Below are 20,433 nucleotides of genomic sequence, written 5' to 3'. Positions count from 1 at the left end.
TAATAATAAATTAACAATAACATCAATAATAAATTGACAGACACTGATGATAAAAATAAATTACACTATATTAAAACAGAGAAGTGTGTTTAAATTCTAATAGTAATATTACTTTTTTTTTTTACTGTATTTTTGATCAAATAAATGCAGCCTTGGTGAGCACTGAAAAGTACCATTAATAATCGGAAGCTTTTACTGCAAATTACATAAGTAAATAAACTAAATTAATTAAACTTTTTTTGTTTATCCAGTTAAATAGAAATAAAAAAAAAAATTCAAAAACATAAAAAAAAGTTCAAATTTTAACAATTTTCCTGCTCTGCCATAGAACAATATCTGAATGGAAGAGATTGTGTAGATGGACAGCACAGTGAGTGAATTTTAGGAGTGCAGCTCACCGTTTGCCTTTGAGGTGTCCCTGTTACCTGCAATAGTACAGGCCCACTATTTTTAGTACCAGTGTCGACGGACTGTCAGCGTATTTTAAGCTATGCCCCTCTGGGCCACCATATACCCTTGAGAGAGAGCTCATGGAGTGAGAGAGAGAGAGAAATGTCAGGTGAGAGAGAAAAAACAGACTCGAAGCCAGATTCTGATAAGGTCCTTTCAACTCTACACTTAACGTGACGGTGCTCCGTTTTGACAGGTACTTAAGATGAGGTCTGGACTGTTTAGGAACCATCTGCTTTAATGGAGGAAGTGAGATCAGCCATTAAGTTAAAGTGCCAGTGTGACTCAATGGATGGAACGGCTCTATTCTAGGAGAGGGGTCAATAGCCTTTGGTGGAACTCGAAAAGCCACAGATAAAACATGAGATGAAAGGGACGGACCAAAAACAACATTTAATGGAGGAAAAAGAAAGGAAGAGGGGCAGACGGACACAATAGGCGAGAAACGAGATGAAATATTAAGGCGGACACACTGGGTTCTGGGCGCGCCCGACACTGAATAAGTGATGAACGTGCCCGGGTTCCTGTGTCTTTGATGTGCACGCCTGTTTGTCTGCCGGAGTCCCCGTCTGAGGTCCCTGGGTCAGCGCAGGGGATTATGGGCCGGATGAGACTTTCGCACTGACCTTTTCTATTATCTCCCTCAGTTTGCGCTCTCAGGAGAATCCAGAAAAGGTGCAATAGCACCAGAGCTGATGCCGCCCACATAACAAAAGGAAAATTGCGATAACACGACTGCTGTTGCATAACCATAACACATATTTCCACACTTTACCACCTACATTACAGCAAAGACAAGGTGTGATGTACTGTATGCTTCACCGTATAGGTAGAGTAAACAGCTCGAAATGCACAAACAATGCATCGAATGTCTTTCCCACTGCCATGCGATTCAAATCAATGCGCGCTTCCTGCTGACGGCTCTTGTTTTTTGCTTGTGGATGGCAAGTCACTCTCTCTCCGTGTAAGGCTATCTTTCTCAAAGCTCTCCCGGTGGAAAGTGAACCTTCCCCTGGGCCATTCTATCTTTAGCAATTTACTTCCGTCATGTCACGTCTTGTCACCGGAGTCGGTGGCAGGCCTTCGAGCTGGTATCCACACCTCGCGGCCACCCAATCTCCTGCTCTTTACAACACAGGAAGAGGCTCTTTGCCTGCTTCCTGTCTGTCACCCCTACAAGCAACCTTCAGAAACATAACACCAGGTGGTGCGCACACATTTACAGACCCTCAAACAAACATGCACACACTGAGACGCAAGTATCATAACTGAATCAACTATATAATGTATACACAATAAAGACTATTCGGAACGCAAATGAAGATATTTTGGATGAAATTCAAGAGCTTTTTGACCCTGCACAGACAGCAATGCAACTGACACGTTCAAGGCCCAGAAAGGTAGTATAGACATTGTTAAAATAGTCCATGTGGCATCAGTGGTTCAATCGTAACGTTATGAAGCTACAAGAATAGTTTTTGTGTGCAAAGAAAACAAAAATAATAGCTTCAATAAATTACAGTTGAACCACTGACTCACATGGACTATTTTAACGAAACCCTTACTACCTTTCTGGGCCTTGAACGTGTCAGTTGCATTGCTGTCTATGCAGGGTTAAAAAGCTCTTGGATTTCATCAAAAATATCTTAATTTGTGTTTTGAAGATGAACGAAGGTATTGCGGGTTTGTAACGACATGAGGCTGAGTAATTAATGACAGAATTTTTATTTTAGGGTGAACTTTAAAAAAAAAAAAAGAAAAACTTTATTTATAGGAACCACACTATATTATGTGTCTTCAACTACTACGTACTAACATTTAAATTAACCTTTTGATGTTATGCACATAATGTGTACATACATGTTTTTATATTTTACAATTAAATCTGTAATTAATTTCTGTAAATACAGTTTTGCAGTACAAAATAAACAAATTTTGCAGTACAAATGTTTTTTTATGTAAGTACATGGTAAGTAAAGACAACTAATATAAGTGGGACCTATTCATATTGTACAAAAATGCAAAAATTCATCCTTTTGGATCTTCAAGGATAACTATTACCATTTAAAGAACACAAATCACATCAGTAAAAACAGGCTTACAAAAAGGCACCTCACTACAAATCTAGTGAAATGCTATAATCATTTGCCGCAAAAATAAAGCATAACCGGTTGCCACTGCATTCCCAAACATACTAAACTCACAGCACATGCAATAAACAAGTTTACTGCATTCATTCACTGAGAACGGAGCCGTTCTGAGGCACGGAAAATGCCAGATCACAAGCTGATCGTCTGAAAGAAGTGTGCGTTTCGCTTTGAAACGTGCAGTGAAAACACTTGATGAAGGGATCGAGCCATATTGTGCTTTCGGTTTTACTTCGTTTAACAGATACAATGTCAAAGCAACTTTAAAGCAACTTTAAAGACCTTTATGTTAGAATTAGAAGTTTAAATATATTTTAAAAACTACACTTTCTGTTCAGAAGACCTATTGTTTCATATCATCATGTGACCATGTTAATATCGAGACAGTTTTGCTATCGCGATAGCAATCCCTGTCTATTATTCACAGTAGAAAATTTGCTAAACCTGATGAAGGTAGGAGTGGGATACAAAAAAAGTGTCACAACTAACCACTGCTAACCACCACACCTACAGTAGGGGTTCTTTGACACAAAATACTACTTGTCCATGACTTGAGTGTTTATGGATCATCTGGGTCGTGACCTTTTCGCTGCAATTCAAATTCCTTTGAACTTGCTCATGTTGCGTACGCAAGGCAGGCCTAATGCATCAGACAGTCAACAAGGACCAAGATGCTGAGGAGTTCCTCTAAACGAAGACCACGTCACTGCACACACACACACATATTCGTGCTGAAAGCAATCCAGAGAGAGTCAGTCAAGAGGAAGTGATGGCAGGAAGCGTCACACAAAAAGGCGCCACGGGTCATACTTCTCTTTGCCGTCCACTTCCTCCTGTCTCTGCTCCCACGCACGCAAGGCAGGGAAGCAGAATGAGGAAACTCTGCCCTGAGGGATCGTAGGATGCTCAGGGCCAGATAATGACAGGGTTTCCCTGTAAATGCGCCCTGACAGGTCGGATTTGGGAGGGCATCCTGGGTAGAACTGAGCCAAAGTTGTTAAATGTGAATGGAAAAAGTGAACGTGTGGACTTTGGCTAATTTTTACAAGTCAACCTGTCATCCAGAAGAGCAGCTGACTAGTCAGTGGGTTAATGTTTACCTTACTTGAATGACTCACCATGTGCCATGCAACTTCAGCAGCCTTTTTGTTTCCGGCAAGAGGCGTTCATCAAATGTAGCTTGATTCACAAAAAATGCCTCTTATGAGCTGGTTCTTTTAATGACTACCTTGCAAAAACCGGTTCAAAACAGTCCCAGTGTAATGTCTGGTTACACAAATGTCTGGTCAAAACAACTAAAATATGCCTAAATTATACAGAATTTAATCAAACTGAATTTAAATCAGAACTGAATTTAAAGCCCATGAATCAGAATCAAACCCAGATAGGATTTGCAAAAACATGAATGTGGTAGACGCATATGATCCACAACTAGTCAACGCATATCCACTGAGTTTAGTGGCAGAACTAACCGACTAGTCAATGAGTGTGCAGCGTCCAAGCCGGACAATTGTTTTCTCTGTGCAGTACAGTGTGTACAGACAAAAGGTACGGATGGAAGAGAGAGAGAGATAGTGAGTAAGAGAGCTAAAGTCACAGTGTGGAGGAGTCTATTATTAGTCTATGGCTCCAGCGGCAAAGTGAGGTCACATCGGAGCCCAGCTTTAGGCACGTGTGTGTGCTCGGTGTGTTTTTGCTTTCACGCTCGAGCTGCTCTACACAGCCAGAATCAAAAAGAGAGCGAATGAGAGGGGGAGAGAAAAGGGCCAGAGAAATAGACTTCCTGTAAACACGCGAGGCACCCACAGTCTGTTGTGCGCCGTCTCGCAGCATTTCCTCAATCCGCTTGTAAAGCAGAAAGCGCAGCATTTTGCACGGAAGCGTGAGGACATTCCCATAATTCGGATCAAAACAAGGCACGCAGTAAATAAGAAGGTTTTGGAGAGCTGCCGGCCACATAAACAGTCCAAATTTTAAGTTTCTTTGAAAACCTGCCACAATAATTGTCATCATGTGCCTTATTCACTATAATGATGCACAGAGGATCAAATTTAAGGCCATAAGCAAAACTGCTTTTATTTTGCATTTTTAAATTAGTATTTTTATATAATATGTCATTATTACTATTGTTATAGAATTATTATATATTATTATATAATACATATTGAAAAACAATTAGAAATTACATTATATTTAATATGTATTTAATCTTTATATCAGTATCAGAATAGCAATTTGGGTGAAAACTTGGTGAAAAATTAACATGAATTTAATAATTATATTAAATATAAATATACAGATTTAAATTTAGGCAAGTTATAGTTTCAAATTATTATATCCCATTATATAATACATACTGAAATTAAATTATATTTAATATAAATATATTTATTTTATCACAAATTAAAGTATCAGAATAGCAATTTCTGTTAAAACTTGCTGAAAGATTAACATGAATTTAATAATTATAAATATATTGATTTTTTTTGACAAATTAGACTCCAATTATTAAATATTATTATATGATATATATTGAAATTAAATTAGAAATTACATTTAAAATATATTAATTTTTTAAACAGAAATTGTAGTATCAGAATAGCAACTTGAGTAAAAACGTGGTGAAAAATTAACATGAATGTAGTAATTATATTAAATATAAACAAATTAGTTTCAAATTATATTATTCTATAATATATATTGAAATTAAATTAGCAATTACATTACATTTAATAAAAATATATCATTTTTTAAATCACAAATTATAGTATCAGAATAGCAATCTGAGTGAAAACTTGGTGAAAAATGAACATTAATTTAATAATTATATTAAATCTAAATATACAGAATTTTTTAGTTTTAAATTATTATATATTATTCTATAACATATATATTGAAATTAAATTAGAATTAGATTTCATATAAATATATTTATTTTTTAATCAATTATAGTATCAGAATGGCTGTTTAAATGAAAACATGAATTTAATAATTATATTAAAAACAAATATATTGAATTGTTTTTGGACAAATAATATTATTATTAAGTTATTATATAATATATATTGAAGTTAAAATATAAATTACATTATATTCCATATTAAATTATACTATCAGAATAGATATTTGAGTGAAAACTTGGCAAAATGTTTAAATGAATTTTAATAATTATATAAAATATACTGAATTTTTTGACAAATGATAGTTTCAAATTATTATATATTGTTATATAAAATACACTGAAATTAAATTAGCAATTGCACTATTATATATTTATATAAATTATATATTTAATATAAATATATTTATTGTTTAATAAGAAATTACAGTATCAGAATAGCAATTTGAGTGAAAACATGGTGAAAAATTAACATGAATTTAATAACTATATTAAATATAAATATATTGAATTTGACAAATTATAATTTCATTAATCATTATATTTAACATAAATATATTTTAATTTTCATTACAAATTATAGTATCACAATAACAATTTGAGTGAAAACATCCATTAATTCTGACATTAGTTTAATAACTATATTTAATATAAATATATATTATTTTTCATTGCAAATGATAGTATCAGAATAGCAGCTTCAGTGAAAATGTAAAGGTAAAAATTAACATGAATTTAACATTTCCTTTTCATTTTTGTCCTCCTTTTCATTTCATGACAGCATATTTTTACATTTTCAATGTGATCTCTAATTTTTAGACCCCACTGTATTAGAAAGTGAACAATATTTGCAAGACAACAAATGTGGATGGAGTAGACAAAACCATTAAATGTTAAAAATACTGATAAAGGCTGATGAGATGAAGAGTGACAACACAGTGAGGGCTCAACATTAGCTAGCCTATATCTCCCCCTAGTGGTTGGATTTAAACTACATTAATCAGTTCCTGTCAGCATTTAGATCTTACCGCTGTGGAGAAAAGAACACGTCCCACTTCAACCACCTGAGGGTCACCAGACTGAGTATCAGCAACAATGGGATTAATCTAAGGAAATGAGAGCACTGACGTCAACAAGCGATTATTACAAACATGAATGTAGCGTGCACGTCACAGAGCTAACATACTGACTCAAATGCATTAGATTGATCTACAAGTATAGTGTTGACGCTGTTCTGATCCCTGAGGGGAAAATCAGTACTGTGTGTGAAACACATGGGTAGTGCAGTAGCAGTGCAGTTGTGGCCACTGACCTCTACCGTGCCATTCTGAGCACTGTGTCGGTGAGATGATCGAGGGTAGATGTCCATCAGGTGTGGAGGGGGATCTGGAGTGACTCGTTTGCTATGCCTGCTCAACACATCTTTGTAATTCAGCGAATCAAAGTTGGTCTTCCACATGAGAACCTGAAACCCAGACGATCACAAGCATGAGCGACATCAGCCTAATAGTGATCGGATGGTTGAACAAGCATTACGTCACGATTACCTGAGAATCAGCACCTCCTGAAGCAAACAGATCTCCGTCTCGAGAAAACGCAACAGCCAATACTGGACCCTGAGAAGAGGGAGAAAAAGACTTTATGGCTTTTCCTATAAAGATCTAAAGGAGTAAATACACACACAGTTGAAAGAATAGTTCACCCCAAAATTAAAGTATACTCACATTCATGTCAGTCTAAACCTGTTTGCATGTTTATTTTTTCTGTTACACTTTACAACAAGGTCCAATGCATCACCTAACATAAACTAACAATGAGTAATACATTTGTTACAGTATCTTTATTAATGTTAGTTAATTAAAAAAAATGTTCACTGTTAGTTCTTGTCAGCTCAGGTTTATTAAATAACATGAACAGATACATACAACTATTTTATTAATGTATTAGTGAATTTTGAACGTTTTATAAAATAGGATTAATAAATGTTTGTTACATTATTTTACATTTTTAGTTCATGTTAAATAATTTAGCTAACTAATGTTAACAAACGATGCCTTATTGTGAAGTGTTTTTTTATTTTTAAAAAATGGTTAATTTTTATATGTTTTGTTTTGGTTTCGTTTTGGTTTTGGTTTTATTTTTCTTTATTATGCAGCTCTAGCCATACAATGACAGTTTATGATCATGACTTTTTTATTTCATAAAAATAATTTATGTGTAAAACTGTCTTCATCTTTATCATAGACAATATGGACAAGTAACATAAAAAATGAAGCGTAAGTGACCAAATATTACCTTTCAAATAGAAATTTAAAAACATAGTATTATTTAGTAAAATTTAAAAACATAAATTTTATTAATTTTGATCATTTAAATTGTTATACACACACACATATATATATATATATTAAAATAATCAGATTTACAATTTAATAATAAACATTAACTTTTGAAAATTAGTTACTAAAATATATATATTTTTAAATTCTATATTAATTGAAATATTTCAAAATTTTCAAATACTTAATTTTATTTCAGTAAAAACCATTTCATATATATATAAAAATATAAATTTTGATCATTTAAATTGTTATATATATACACACAAACACATATTTATATATATTAGTAAAAATATTTCATACATATGAAATGTGTATATACACACACACACACACACATATATATATATATATATATATATATAATTTAAATAATCAGTTAATACAATAATAAAAATTAAAATATAAATATAAAAATATTTACTTTTGAAAATTAGTTCCTATATTATATTATTCCTAATGTTATGTTACTATATATAATTACATTTTGTTAAAACCTATGTTTTTAAAAATATCTATATTCTTAACTGAAATTATTTTTAAAAATTCAGTTAATTCATTTTTTTATTTAAAATATTTCACACATACATACATATATATATATATATATATATATATATAAATTATAAATTATAAATATAATTTAAAATTTAAAAATAAATTCAGACATTCATTGTATGGCTACAACTACGTACACACACACATGTATGAAAATGTAAATTTGTAATATTATCAATTATCAATATTGTATTATTTCATTCATTTTTAGTATTTAACTTGTAATATTTATATGCATATATACACACACAGACACAGAGACACACATTGTGTATATATATATATAAATATAAACATATATATATATATAGGGATTCAAATTCTACTCTTTTAACAAGAGTGGGACACCTTGTGGCCGTGAAGGGTGTAAATGAGCCTCCCCTCCAGGAGGTCCAAGATCTTCATTGTAGTGTCGCTCGAACCACTGATCAGATAGTTTCCAGATGGATGGAAGGAAAAGCAGTTGACCCCACCACTATGAACTGCAAGACCAAGTTAAAAATTAGAAAACAAGACTCTACTAAAAATAAATGAACTTGTATGAAATGAAACAAACTCTTTTCTACTACCTCTGTAATGTTGTATCAACTTGTTTGTACGAATATCCCAGATTTTTAATGTGTTGTCCGCTCCTGATGACGCAATGCATGTGCCACTGGAATTGAAGTCCACAAATGTTGCTGACCTAAACAGACAGTTTGAAATATCAGTAAACTTGGAACCAAATATCAAAGCTTCAGGAAAAAACAACACCATTCAATTCTCACCCTCCATAGTCTGTGAAAATGTTGATGCACTGCCGTGAGGATGTATCCCAGAGGCGAACCGTCCTGTCATCTCCACAGGAAGCAACAAGACGACCATCTGGTGAAAACCTGACAGGGACAGACCAAGCGTGAGTGAGAGAAATCCCACTTTATGTGACAAAACCGGAAAGGTAACACGCATAGTCTCATACCTCGCACAGCGCACCCAGTTGGTGTGCCGGTTGAGAGAGTAGAGGAATTTCTTCCGTTCGACACCCCACACTTTCACAGACTTGTCATCTGAAGCCGTGACCAGCCTTTGGCCATCGCTGGAGAACTGAACGCTTCGAACACTCGCTGTGTGGGCTTTGAACACAGTCGACTCGCCCTTTCTGTAATGCACATGTAGAATAAAAAATTAACATACAAATAATACACTGAAATTTGAAAGGGGCATCTGCTCTCACTCACATGCTGGGTGTCCACAGTCGAACTGTCTGGTCTCTGGATGAAGATGCCACCAAGGAACCACTTGGAGAAAAATGGACACCTGTAATGATATCTGTGTGACCCACAAACCTGAACGCCCTGGCTTTAGGAGTGAGGTTCCAGATCATAAGGTTCTTGTCACAGGACCCAGTAGCTGCAAGAGAAGTTGCAAGTGGTTAAATGGGATTTTCTCAGACTGAAAAAAAGAGATGAATATGACATACCAAGCTGTTTATTATTGGGGCTGAAGTCGGCGCAGGAAACAACATCTTTGTGACCTTTAAAATGTCTCTCAAGAGTGGGATCCTCCTGAAAAAATATGTTATGAATCAATAAGGTGTAAAAAATTTTAAGCCCAGAAGTCTGAAAGAATTGGAATGGGTTTTTTTCAGTGCAAATATTTTTATGATATTTTTAGCATAATAATGCAAGTGAACATTATTAGTTTAATTAACTGATTAGATTAACTGATTGATAATTTGGTATACCAAATTCTACAGTATTCTTAATAACACTGAAAAAGTTTAAGATCAGTAGGATTCTTAATGTTTTTAAAGAAGTCCCTTATGTGCATCAAAGTTCTATTTATTTGATCAGAAAAAAAGTAATATTATAAAATATTATTGCAATTTAAATTAAATGTTTTTATATACTTTAAAATATAATTTATTTCTGTGATGCAAAGTTGAATTTTTATTAGTCATAACTCCAGTCTTCAGTGTTACATGATCCTTCAGATATCATTCTGATATGCTGATTTATTACTTTTATAATCAGTGTTGGAAACAGCTGCATCGCTTTATTTATTTTGGAACCTGTGAATCTTTTTTTCAGGATTCTTTGATGAATTAAAAGTAAAAAAAACAGCATTTATTCAAAATATTATTTCTAACAATGTACGTCTTTAATATCACTTTTGATCAATTTAACACATCGATTTATAATTTTTTTTAAAAAAGAAAGAATAAAAATGTACTGACCACAAACTTTTAAACTGTAGTTTATATTGTTACAAAAAAATATATATTTTAAATAAATGCAATTCTTTTTAACTTTTTATTTATTAAAGAATCCTGAAAAAAAAGTATCACAGGTTCCAACAAAATATTAAGCTGCACAACTGTTTTCAACATTGATAATAAATCAGCATATTTGAATGATTTCTGAAGGATCATGTGACACTGAAGGCTGGAGTAATCACTGATGAAAATTCAGCTTTGCATTACAGGAATAAATTACATTTTAAAATATATTCACATAGAAAACATATATATACACTAACAGTCAAAAGTTTTTGAATGCTACGATTTTTTATGTTTATGTTTTTAATGTTTTGTGTTTAAAGAAGTCTTTTCTGCTTTTTCTGCATTTTTTTTTTTTTTTTTACTATTTTTACTATTTAAAAGTAAAAAAAGTTTTCTTTTTGAATATATTTTAAAATATTCAGATTTTCAATCAATTTCAATTAATTATTATTATTATTATTATGTTGAAAACTGAGTACTATTTTTTCAGATTTCTTTGATGAACAGAAAGTTCAGAAGAACAGCATTTATCTGAAATAGAAATCTTTTCTAACATTATAAATATCTTTATCATCCCCTTTGATCAATTCAAAGCATCCTTGCTAAACAAAAGTACTACATTCTATAATCTCTTTCCCCCAAAAATAAAAATAAAAAATGATACTGACTTTATAAAATAAAAACAAAACTTTTTATTTCAGATAAACGCTGATCTTTGGATCTTTCTATTCATCAAATAATCCTGAAAAAAATACTCAGCTGTTTTAAATATTGAGAATAATAATTGTTTCTTGGACAGCAAATCAGCATATTAGCATGATTTCTAAAGGATCATTATGTGACACTGAAGACTGAAGTAATGATGCTGAAAATGCTTTGATCACAAAAATAAATTATGTTTTAATACATATTCAAATAGAAATCAGTTATTTGAAATAGTAAAAAAAACTTCAAACTTTCAGTGTTTTACTGTATTTTAAATCAAACAAATGCAGGCTTGGTGAGCAGAAGAGACTTCTTTAAAAAATATTAAATATCTTTTTTCTAACTTTTGACTGTGTATAAAGCATTCAAAAAAAGTTTTTTTATAAATTAAATTTGGGCCCAGTCTTCTGGACCCCATTTCATCTTGATGTCCAAAAAAAAAAACATGGTAATGCAATGTTAAGTTTAAAAAAAAACGATATTAATACGGTATTAACTAACAGTATCTAATAATAAGCTAATTCCATAGTACTTTTTGTTAGTGATAGTTAATTGTATTGTTATTTGTCAATTACTCGTGGTCAATTTCGAATCCAAGTATTTCCATATACAACCATGAACACGAAACTTTCCAGCAGTTACACAGACCTAATTTACTACTCTAAAATGTACATATTCGCATTCTAAAATGTTTCTGATAAGTCCTCTTACCATTACAGACGCCATTATTCCGGCAAAAATCAAAAAAGTTTCTGAATTTGGCACACTTTGCTCTTGGTTTTACAAGTAAACAAGTGAAACTCCTTCATGTTGAGCCACTTCCCTTCTGTCAAACAAGCCGCGTTTAACCCAGACCAAACAAATCGCGCTCAGAATCATCGAGTCAGCATGGCTAGTTGAACAGGATGCAGAAAAATGACTCAAAATCTCGTTTGAGTCTAATTTTTTACATGTATGTACCTCTATTTGGGCTGCCAAAATACTAACTTGCACAAATAAACGTCTACACCAATGAAGTCAGTGGAAACCGCTAATGTAACCCATCCTCCTAATGCAACAGAAGGCGTGTTGGGATTAAATCTAAAATTTGCAAGCTTGTCTTGCGAAGATTAAACTGTTTGTAGAGTCAGTGAATTGCGTATCTCAGCCAAATATTATAAACAAATTTCTTAAGTGAAATTACTGTTAAAAAAATATCGATCTGCAAAAGTTTGTAATAAATAAATACGGCCAACGGCTCTCTGTCACCGCAGAGCTGTAGCCATAGGATAAAACAGCAGTGGAAATAACGCCGTTGCTTAGCAACAACCCAAACGGTAAACTCGTAAAACTCAACGTTGAGATAGCAAGAAAGCATTCGCTGATTGGGTCATCAAATCAACGGGCCAATCAGTGAAGGCGTCGCTCAAAGAGGCGACGCTTTGAGTTTTGATTTTAGAAGCTAACGTTAGCCGCCGAAGCTCAGCTGCTGGAAGATGTCGGTGAAGCGGGGGATTGGCGACTCTGAGGTCAGTGGTTTTATTTTTGTGCAAAGTGTAATGTGTGAAACGTGGTATGGATGGTTATATTTTGAAAACGAGCTCAGGAATGTTTGACATGGAGAGCTGCGGTTTAAAGGGAATGTGACACCGGTGCTGTTGCCATCACATAGATACCCGTTTAACCATCAACACCAGTTTACTGCAGATGCTTTCATGTTGTTTTCATTTTAACCACTGCTAAACAATTAATAAACCATCTATCTAAAGTGATGTACGTTGTTAGAGCTTACAGTGGCTTTCATGAGCAATGCTGGTCCGTATAACAGTTGCACAATGTATTTATTATTTGAAATGGATGCTTATTTTTTACAGTATTTAAAGAAGAGGATTCCACAGAATCCAAAATATCAACATGTAAAAACACGGCTTGATACAGGTGATTTTGTGAAATCATAAACATTTTTGCATATCCATTGCATATATTATAAAGTATGAGAATTAACCTAGTTTATTTTCTAGGCTCCAGCCTGACAAAGTACATGGAGAGACTAGAGGAGGCAAGGAAAAGTAAGTTGTAAATAAAATATGTTCATTCACAGTTTCAGTAGTTTTGTCTTATAATATACACTACCAGTCAAAAGTTTTTGAACTGTAAGATTTTAGTGTTTTTTTAAAAGAAGTCTCTTCTGCTGTCCAAGCCTGCATTTATTTGATCCAAAATACAGCAAAATTTAGAAATATTTTTACTATTTAAAAGTACTGTTTTCTGTTTGAATATATTTTAAAATGTATTTTTTTCCTGTGAATTTAAAGCTGAATTTTTAGCATGATTACTCCAGTCACTTGATCCTTCAGAAATCATTCTAATATTCTGATTTGCTGCTCAAAAACATTTATTAGTATTATTATGTTGAAAACAGCTGAGTAGATTTTATTCCGGTTTCTTTGATGAATAGAAAGTTCAGAAGAACAGAATTTATTTGAAATATAAATACATTATTAATGTCTTTATCATCACTTTTGATCAATTTAAAGCATCCTTGCTAAATAAAAGTATTAATTTCTATCATTTCTTTCCCTCAAAAAAAAAAAAAAAAAAAAAAAAAACTCACTCCGAGCTTTTGAATGGTATTGTGTGTAATGTTACAAAACCTTTTTTATTTTAGATAAATGCTGATCTTTGCATCTTTCAATTCATCAAATAATCTTGAAAAAATGTACTCAACTGTTTTAAATATTGATAATAAAAAGAAATGTTTCTTAAACAGCAAATAGAATGATTTCTAAAGGATCATGTGATACTGAAGACTGGAGCAATGATGCTGAAAATTTAGTTTTGATCACAGGAATAAATTACATTTTTAAATACATTCAAATATAAAGCAGTTATTTTAAATAGTAAAAACCCTTCACAATATTACTGCTTTTGCTGTATTCTAGATCAAATACATGTAGACTTGTTGAAGAGAATTCTTTAAAAACATTACAAATCTGGTAGTGTATTTGATACATAAAAATGTCATGGTGCATTTACTTGAGAAGTAAAGGATTCTAACTAACATTTTTTTACAACACTTTATCATTTCTGACATTCGGACATTTGAAAAACACATCGCAATGGTGTATTTACATTAAAAACGTAATTACAAAACAGTAAAGAATAACACAAGAATGCATCTTGTGTGAACAGGCACTTAATGACTTGTTTCAGCTATTTTGTCCTGCTGATATTTACTTACTTGATAAGGAGAGAAAGTCTCCTTTGTCCACGCTGATCATCTTGTTACAGGTTCCTTGTGATTTCTCAAGGATAAGCAATCCTTCCTCCTTTTGCCTACATGAGGAGAGGATGGTAATTGTACTGTAGGTTACAGTAATTCCTCTGTCGAGATTGTCTGTAGTGAAACTGAGATGCATAACCTCATCCAGCAGTGTCACTTGGCATCTTACAGTGGGTTTGGTGGTGAGGCTGGACTGTGTAATTCTTGCCAAAGATATAAAGAGATGTTGGCAGAGCTCGCCTCAGTTTGTAGCAGCAACTGGTGTGTTAAAGTCAAGTTTAGAGAGTCTAACCAGTATCAAAATGGAGTTTGATATTTTGGGAGTGAATTTAAATGATGTGTCTTTAAATGAAGATGAAGTGAGAAATGGTAACACTCAGGATCCAGGTAAAATGCATCAACATTTTTCTGCAACAGCTCTGCATCATTTGAAATGCATGCTTATGTTTTTTTTTTTTTTTTTTCCCAGACTACAGATATAGGAAGGACGAGCTATTTAAAAGACTAAAAGTGACTACGTTTGCACAGCTGGTATGTGAATAATAATTATAAATAGCATATTGTTTACTTTCAGTTGTAGTACAGCAAACACAGTATTTTTTTGTCAAATATATTACAATTTAAAATGGCTTTCATTTTAAAAATTATTTAATATGTGTAGTTTATTAATGTCTTTAGTGTCACATGATCCTTCAGAAATCATTCTAATGTGCTCATTTGCTCAAGAAACATTTCTTCTTATCAATGTTGAAAACGGTTGTGCTGCTTAATATTTTTGTGGAAAAGTTTAATTTCATTCATTTTTAATAAATTTATATTTTAAATATTTTTTTTTGTTTCTATTTTCATTGCAAAATAAGAGTTTTAATTTCTTTTGCAAATAAGAATGACCACAAACTTTTGAATGGTGGTATTTTAATATATTTCTGAATATATACCTTTAACTTTTATATGTCTTTTTTTTTTTTTTTTTCAGGTAATTCAAGTTGCTTCGGTGTCAGATCAGAATGACAACATTACAGATGAAATGGCGGGTTTAGAAGGTAGAGTGTTATTTCTCTTTTATGTTACTATTTTTATTTTTATTTTTTAATTTGCTTATATGTAGGGAGAATTATTTGAACCTTATCCCAAAGAGTAAAATTGTTTTTGCTTGCAAAAATGTTGTGTTCTCTAGCAAAAGTTTTGAATGTTCTTGCAAAACTGCTGATGGAAATAATTTGAGATTGGAGGGAAAACTGTATCTTAATGCTTTTGCTGGCAAATGAAAAGTTATTCAAGAGAAATTCTAGCAAACTAAAAGTTATTTGAAAGAAACCAAAAATGTTGCAAGTGAATGCAAACTTTCTCAGTGTAATGAAATACTTTTGTGAGAGAACGCAAAAGTTGTGTGATCAAATGCAAAGTTTTCTGGAAAACAAAATATTTTTGTGAGAGAGCTCAAAAATATTGAAATCCAAAATCAGAAAACACAGAAATATTGTTAAATGAGCAAACAATGTATATTGCATTTTTTTCCAGCACCATTTTCCCTTAGGGGCTAAAAACTTTTGCAACCACACAGCCTGACAACCTTTTTTTTTTTTTTTTTTTTTTTTTTTTGTATATGATTTCAGATGATGTTTCAGTATTCTCTGCATCACCGGGTCTTGACCGTCTCTCCGATCAGACGAATGGCTCCCCCCAGCCGACGCTTCTTCCCCCTCAGAGTATCAACAATGATGAATCCGGGGACACGGCGTTTTCTCCTAGATCTACACTCCAAAGGTAGCCGAATCACCTTTGTGTTTGTAACGAGCACATAAGACTATCTCTTGAATTTGACCAGGCACATCAGAATATCATTTTATGCATCTAACTGATCCCCCCTCTAACATTTCCTCTATTGTCCACCCACATGAGTTCTGATTGGCCAGGCTGCTTTCTCATGGCCCCAAGCTCCATTGAGTCTGTTTAGGGGCAGTCAGTGCAATCAGACTCTGTCCTCAGAGACCCTGTGGGGGGAAAACAATGAGATGTAGCCGGTAACAGTGAGAAGCCCTGACTGTCCTCACTCGGTGTAACTGAGAATCTCTGGGCTCATTCATAGTGTCATCAGTGGTGTGGGAGAACTGGATCTGGACAAGAACGGACAGAAGCCCATCCAACACTCTCCAGTGTCTACCTCAAGCATTACAGAGTGCCCTTATCCTGACTGCCCGTATCTGTTGCTGGATGTGCGGGACAGAGAGCAGTATGACCAGTGCCATATTATCAGTGGTAAGAAAATTTACCTGGAAATCGTATTTTGCTTAAAGAATAAAAGACATTAATATAATATAATAATAATGTTGTTTATTAATATTTTTATCTGTTGTTTGCTTACAGCATATAGTTACCCCATTGCAACCTTATCAAGGACTATGAACCCATACACAAAAGAAGTGCTCGATTATGTATCCTTTTATTCCTAATATGTGAATTGTGAAAATTTTTGTTCCCTTCAAGGGAACTCACACTGTGTTCTCTAGCATTGTCTTGTTCCCTCTCAGAGAACCATGCTTACATGCATAACCTGAGATGTTCCCTTTCAAGGGAACTTGCACTGCATCCTCATAACAAGCGCTAGAGAGCGCAGTTTCTCACTCCCTCTCAGGGAACCATGGGACAATGCATAACCTGTGACGTCCCCTTTCAAGGGATTTCGCACTGCGTCCTTCACTGGTTACATGCATAACCTGAGATGTTCCTTTTCAAGGGAACTTGCGCTGTGTCCTCATAACAAGCGCTAGGGGACGCAGTGTCTTACTTCCTCTCAGGGAACCATGGGACAATGCATAACCTGAGATGTTCCCTTTCAAGGGAACTTGCACTGAGTCCTCATAACAAGCGCTAGAGGACGCAGTGTCTCACTTACTCTAAGGGAACCATGCTTACATGCATAACCTGAGATGTTCCCTTTCAAGGGAACTTGCACTGTGTCCTCATAACAAGTGCTAGGGGACGCAGTGTCTCACTTCCTCTCAGGGAACCATGGGACAATGTATAACCTGCTATGTCCTCTTTTAAGGTAACTCGTACTGCGTCCTCATAACTCCCATTGTCTTGTTCCCTCTCAGGGAATCATGCTTACATGCCTAACCTGAGACGTTCCCTTTCAAGAGAACTCAGACTGGGTCCTCCACTGCCGCTAGAGGACGCAGTGTCTCGCTTTTTTATCTTTTACTTTTTTATTTTAAAATAATATAAATAATATTTTTATAAAATATATAAGTATTATTTATCATTCATTTATCAATCTGAACTGTTAATTGCAAACATGTATTAAATGTACTATATTTTGTATTATGAATAATGATAATATATATTTGTGTATATTAATAAATAATACTAATTATTATGTATAAAATATGGAAAGAAGTAAATAATTTCATACAGAATTCATAAATAACATATTTATTGTGTATTCATTCACTGATAGGATTGAAACAGTATTTTGTAATATTAAAAAATGAAATAGTAAAAAATGAAAATCACAGTGTTGTTTTAATGATCAATGATTTATGTCATTTTAGTTTTTTGTGTACTCATGTCCATCCCTAGTGTTAAAATCTTTAACAACTATGCAGAAAAATGCATCGGGGAAAATCATAATTTTGTATGATGAAGATGAGAGGATAGCAAGTCAAGCCGCCACCACCATGTGCGAGAGAGGCTTCGAGAATCTCTTCATGTTGTCAGGGGGTGAGTAAGACTGACGACCAATAGCAAACTTCAGAAGTCCATCAAGAAAAAATTGAACAGGGAAGGAAAAAAGTAATATAAATAATATATTAACCTGAAAAGTTCCTTATAAATATGTTTATACATAGATCACTGGGATCTCAGGAATCTCCAATAAACGCATGTAGGTTCATCCTGTCAGTATGAGATTAATGTATTAAATGCCATTTATTCATTAACTACTCTTTTCCTTTCTCAACAAGGTTTAAAAGTGGTTGCTCAGAAGTTCCCAGAGGGAATGACAACCGGCTCCATTCCCATCTCCTGTCTGCCGTCACCCTCGGGACCTGGAGGCCGTAAGCGATCGGTTCCACAGCAGACGTCACAGCCAGCAGAAAAAAAGTGGCGGTTTACTTCAGAAGACCTCAGCAGAATCCAGCATTACCTAGAGGAAGTATATATACCCAGTGAGCCCAGCAGTGAGTCATCTATTTCAAATCTGATGAAACAAACATGCCTATTTTCACTGTATTACAAACAATTTACCAGTAGATGGCAACAAAATCTAAATGCTTCCACAGCCATTTCAGTATGGAAAATTATTAATTGAATAGGAACATGTTACATTTCATTCTTTGAGCCACACTTACATACAATATATGTAATTTATGTGTTTTATCTTATGCTCATCAGGACTGCATGTATATAACAGTAATATTGTGAAATATTGTTACAGTTTAAAAGAACTGTTTTCTATGTGAATGTATTTTAAAAGGTAATTTATCTTTAATGTCACATGATCTTTCAGAAATTATTCTAATATGCTGATTTGCTGCCATTTTACTATTGTGATCATTGTTTTTTTCCCCTATTTTAGGTCGTCTCAGCAGCAGAATGTCCACTAGCAGTGCTCGCTCCAAAGCGTCTACAGTTCAGAGCAGTCGGCAAGGCTCGTCCATAGCAGGATCAGAAAGTGCTCGTTCACGGAGTAGTCGACCATGGAAATAACCTATAGTTCTACCTTCATCACTGTCATCTTCATTCTAATGCAAATAAAGCCTTTATATTTTACTTTAGCAGGATTCCTGTGAACATAGACACTCTAAACTACTGTTTTTTTTTTTGTTGTTTTTTTTTTAGTTCACTCTTATGCCACATGCACATTCTCAGAACTACGCTTGGAGAAACTGAACATTTCTTGGTTGTGGTAGTACACACAAATGGCACTATTTTTATTTCAGTTTATTCACATATCTTTGCACTGCAGACTCCAAATCTAAACTACATTTTTAAAATCTAAATCCGTTTCTGGCCATTTTTTGGCATTATTGACCACTTATATTATAATTATGGTACAAGACGTCTAGGGTTTGACATCTTATCTGTTTTAATGCAAATGTAGGTTCTTCTATATGTTACGCAAGTAAGCAGGTCTTAGTGGAAGGTCATTTTTTTAATGCTTTAACTGTGCTATGACGTGATCTGTTCATTGAGCATGCTGGTTTAGCTACTGTATGTTTACTTGCTCAGTAGATACAGTATATATGCCGCAGTGCTTTAGAAATATTTTAGATGTGCTGATTTTGCCTTAAAGCCTGAGCTTGTCTGTTCGTTCAGTGCATTTATTGAAATAGTTCATGCTTTCCAATCCAGTGCTGAAAGATTTTCTTTCATAATCAGCATCTACTCAGCTGTGATTTGAATTTTATGAAATGTAGATGTGATTGTGGGCATTAATGAAGGTGATGATTCTGTGTAAAACTTTGCTTTGTCTGTGTCAGAGCCTGATGAAGGAATTTAAAGTGCATTTATTGGAGTCAATGTATATGAATTTTGTGGTAGAGTGCTATTTTTGGCCTTTGTTGTCCATGTTTCTGTACTTATTGACTGAAATCAGTTATTACCCTGTTTTATTGTAGACTTTGTTTTATTGACCAATTAAGTAATTTAATTTAATCTATACAATGAAAACTACCTGGTTTGTTACTTTGTATTGAAGGCTGAATAAAATTCAATTTTATATTGTAGACCCAAGTGATGTTTTATGTTCAGGGTGCCATATTTAATTTTTGACAGGACTGAAAACTAATCTGTGAGGAACAGAATGC

At 33.6% G+C, this 20,433-nt stretch overlaps 2 protein-coding genes across 3 annotated transcripts in view; one reads left to right on the top strand and one right to left on the bottom strand.

Moving 5' to 3' along the window:
- The window catches only part of poc1b (POC1 centriolar protein B), a 52,359-nt gene extending 39,912 nt beyond the window's left edge, over positions 1-12,447 (bottom strand). For both annotated transcript variants that reach the window (XR_007825750.1, XM_051099264.1), the window contains exons 1-10: positions 12,073-12,447; positions 9,856-9,940; positions 9,614-9,785; positions 9,355-9,534; positions 9,164-9,271; positions 8,966-9,081; positions 8,745-8,878; positions 7,044-7,112; positions 6,809-6,961; positions 6,525-6,602 (exon numbers count right to left, since the gene is read on the bottom strand). Coding sequence is in view for 1 of the 2 variants with exons in the window: in XM_051099264.1 (XP_050955221.1) it covers positions 6,525-6,602; positions 6,809-6,961; positions 7,044-7,112; positions 8,745-8,878; positions 8,966-9,081; positions 9,164-9,271; positions 9,355-9,534; positions 9,614-9,785; positions 9,856-9,940; positions 12,073-12,087 (1,110 nt within the window). In the remaining variant the exon portion in view is untranslated. The remainder of the gene's footprint in view (positions 1-6,524; positions 6,603-6,808; positions 6,962-7,043; positions 7,113-8,744; positions 8,879-8,965; positions 9,082-9,163; positions 9,272-9,354; positions 9,535-9,613; positions 9,786-9,855; positions 9,941-12,072) is intronic.
- Positions 12,448-12,742: 295 nt separating this feature from the next.
- On the top strand, positions 12,743-20,366 carry cep41 (centrosomal protein 41). Its single transcript, XM_051099267.1, has 11 exons — positions 12,743-12,869; positions 13,215-13,278; positions 13,362-13,409; positions 15,093-15,154; positions 15,600-15,666; positions 16,240-16,390; positions 16,713-16,882; positions 16,991-17,058; positions 18,232-18,346; positions 18,589-18,804; positions 19,203-20,366. The coding sequence occupies exons 1-11, from the start codon at positions 12,837-12,839 to the stop codon at positions 19,331-19,333; spliced, it is 1,125 nt and encodes a 374-aa protein (XP_050955224.1). The 5' UTR covers positions 12,743-12,836; the 3' UTR covers positions 19,334-20,366.
- The last annotated feature ends 67 nt before the right edge of the window (positions 20,367-20,433 follow it).

This window comes from Labeo rohita, chromosome 25 (assembly GCF_022985175.1).
Source record: "Labeo rohita strain BAU-BD-2019 chromosome 25, IGBB_LRoh.1.0, whole genome shotgun sequence".
In the NCBI taxonomy this organism is placed as follows: Eukaryota; Metazoa; Chordata; class Actinopteri; order Cypriniformes; family Cyprinidae; genus Labeo; species Labeo rohita.
This window is presented reverse-complemented; position numbering and strand designations above follow the sequence as displayed.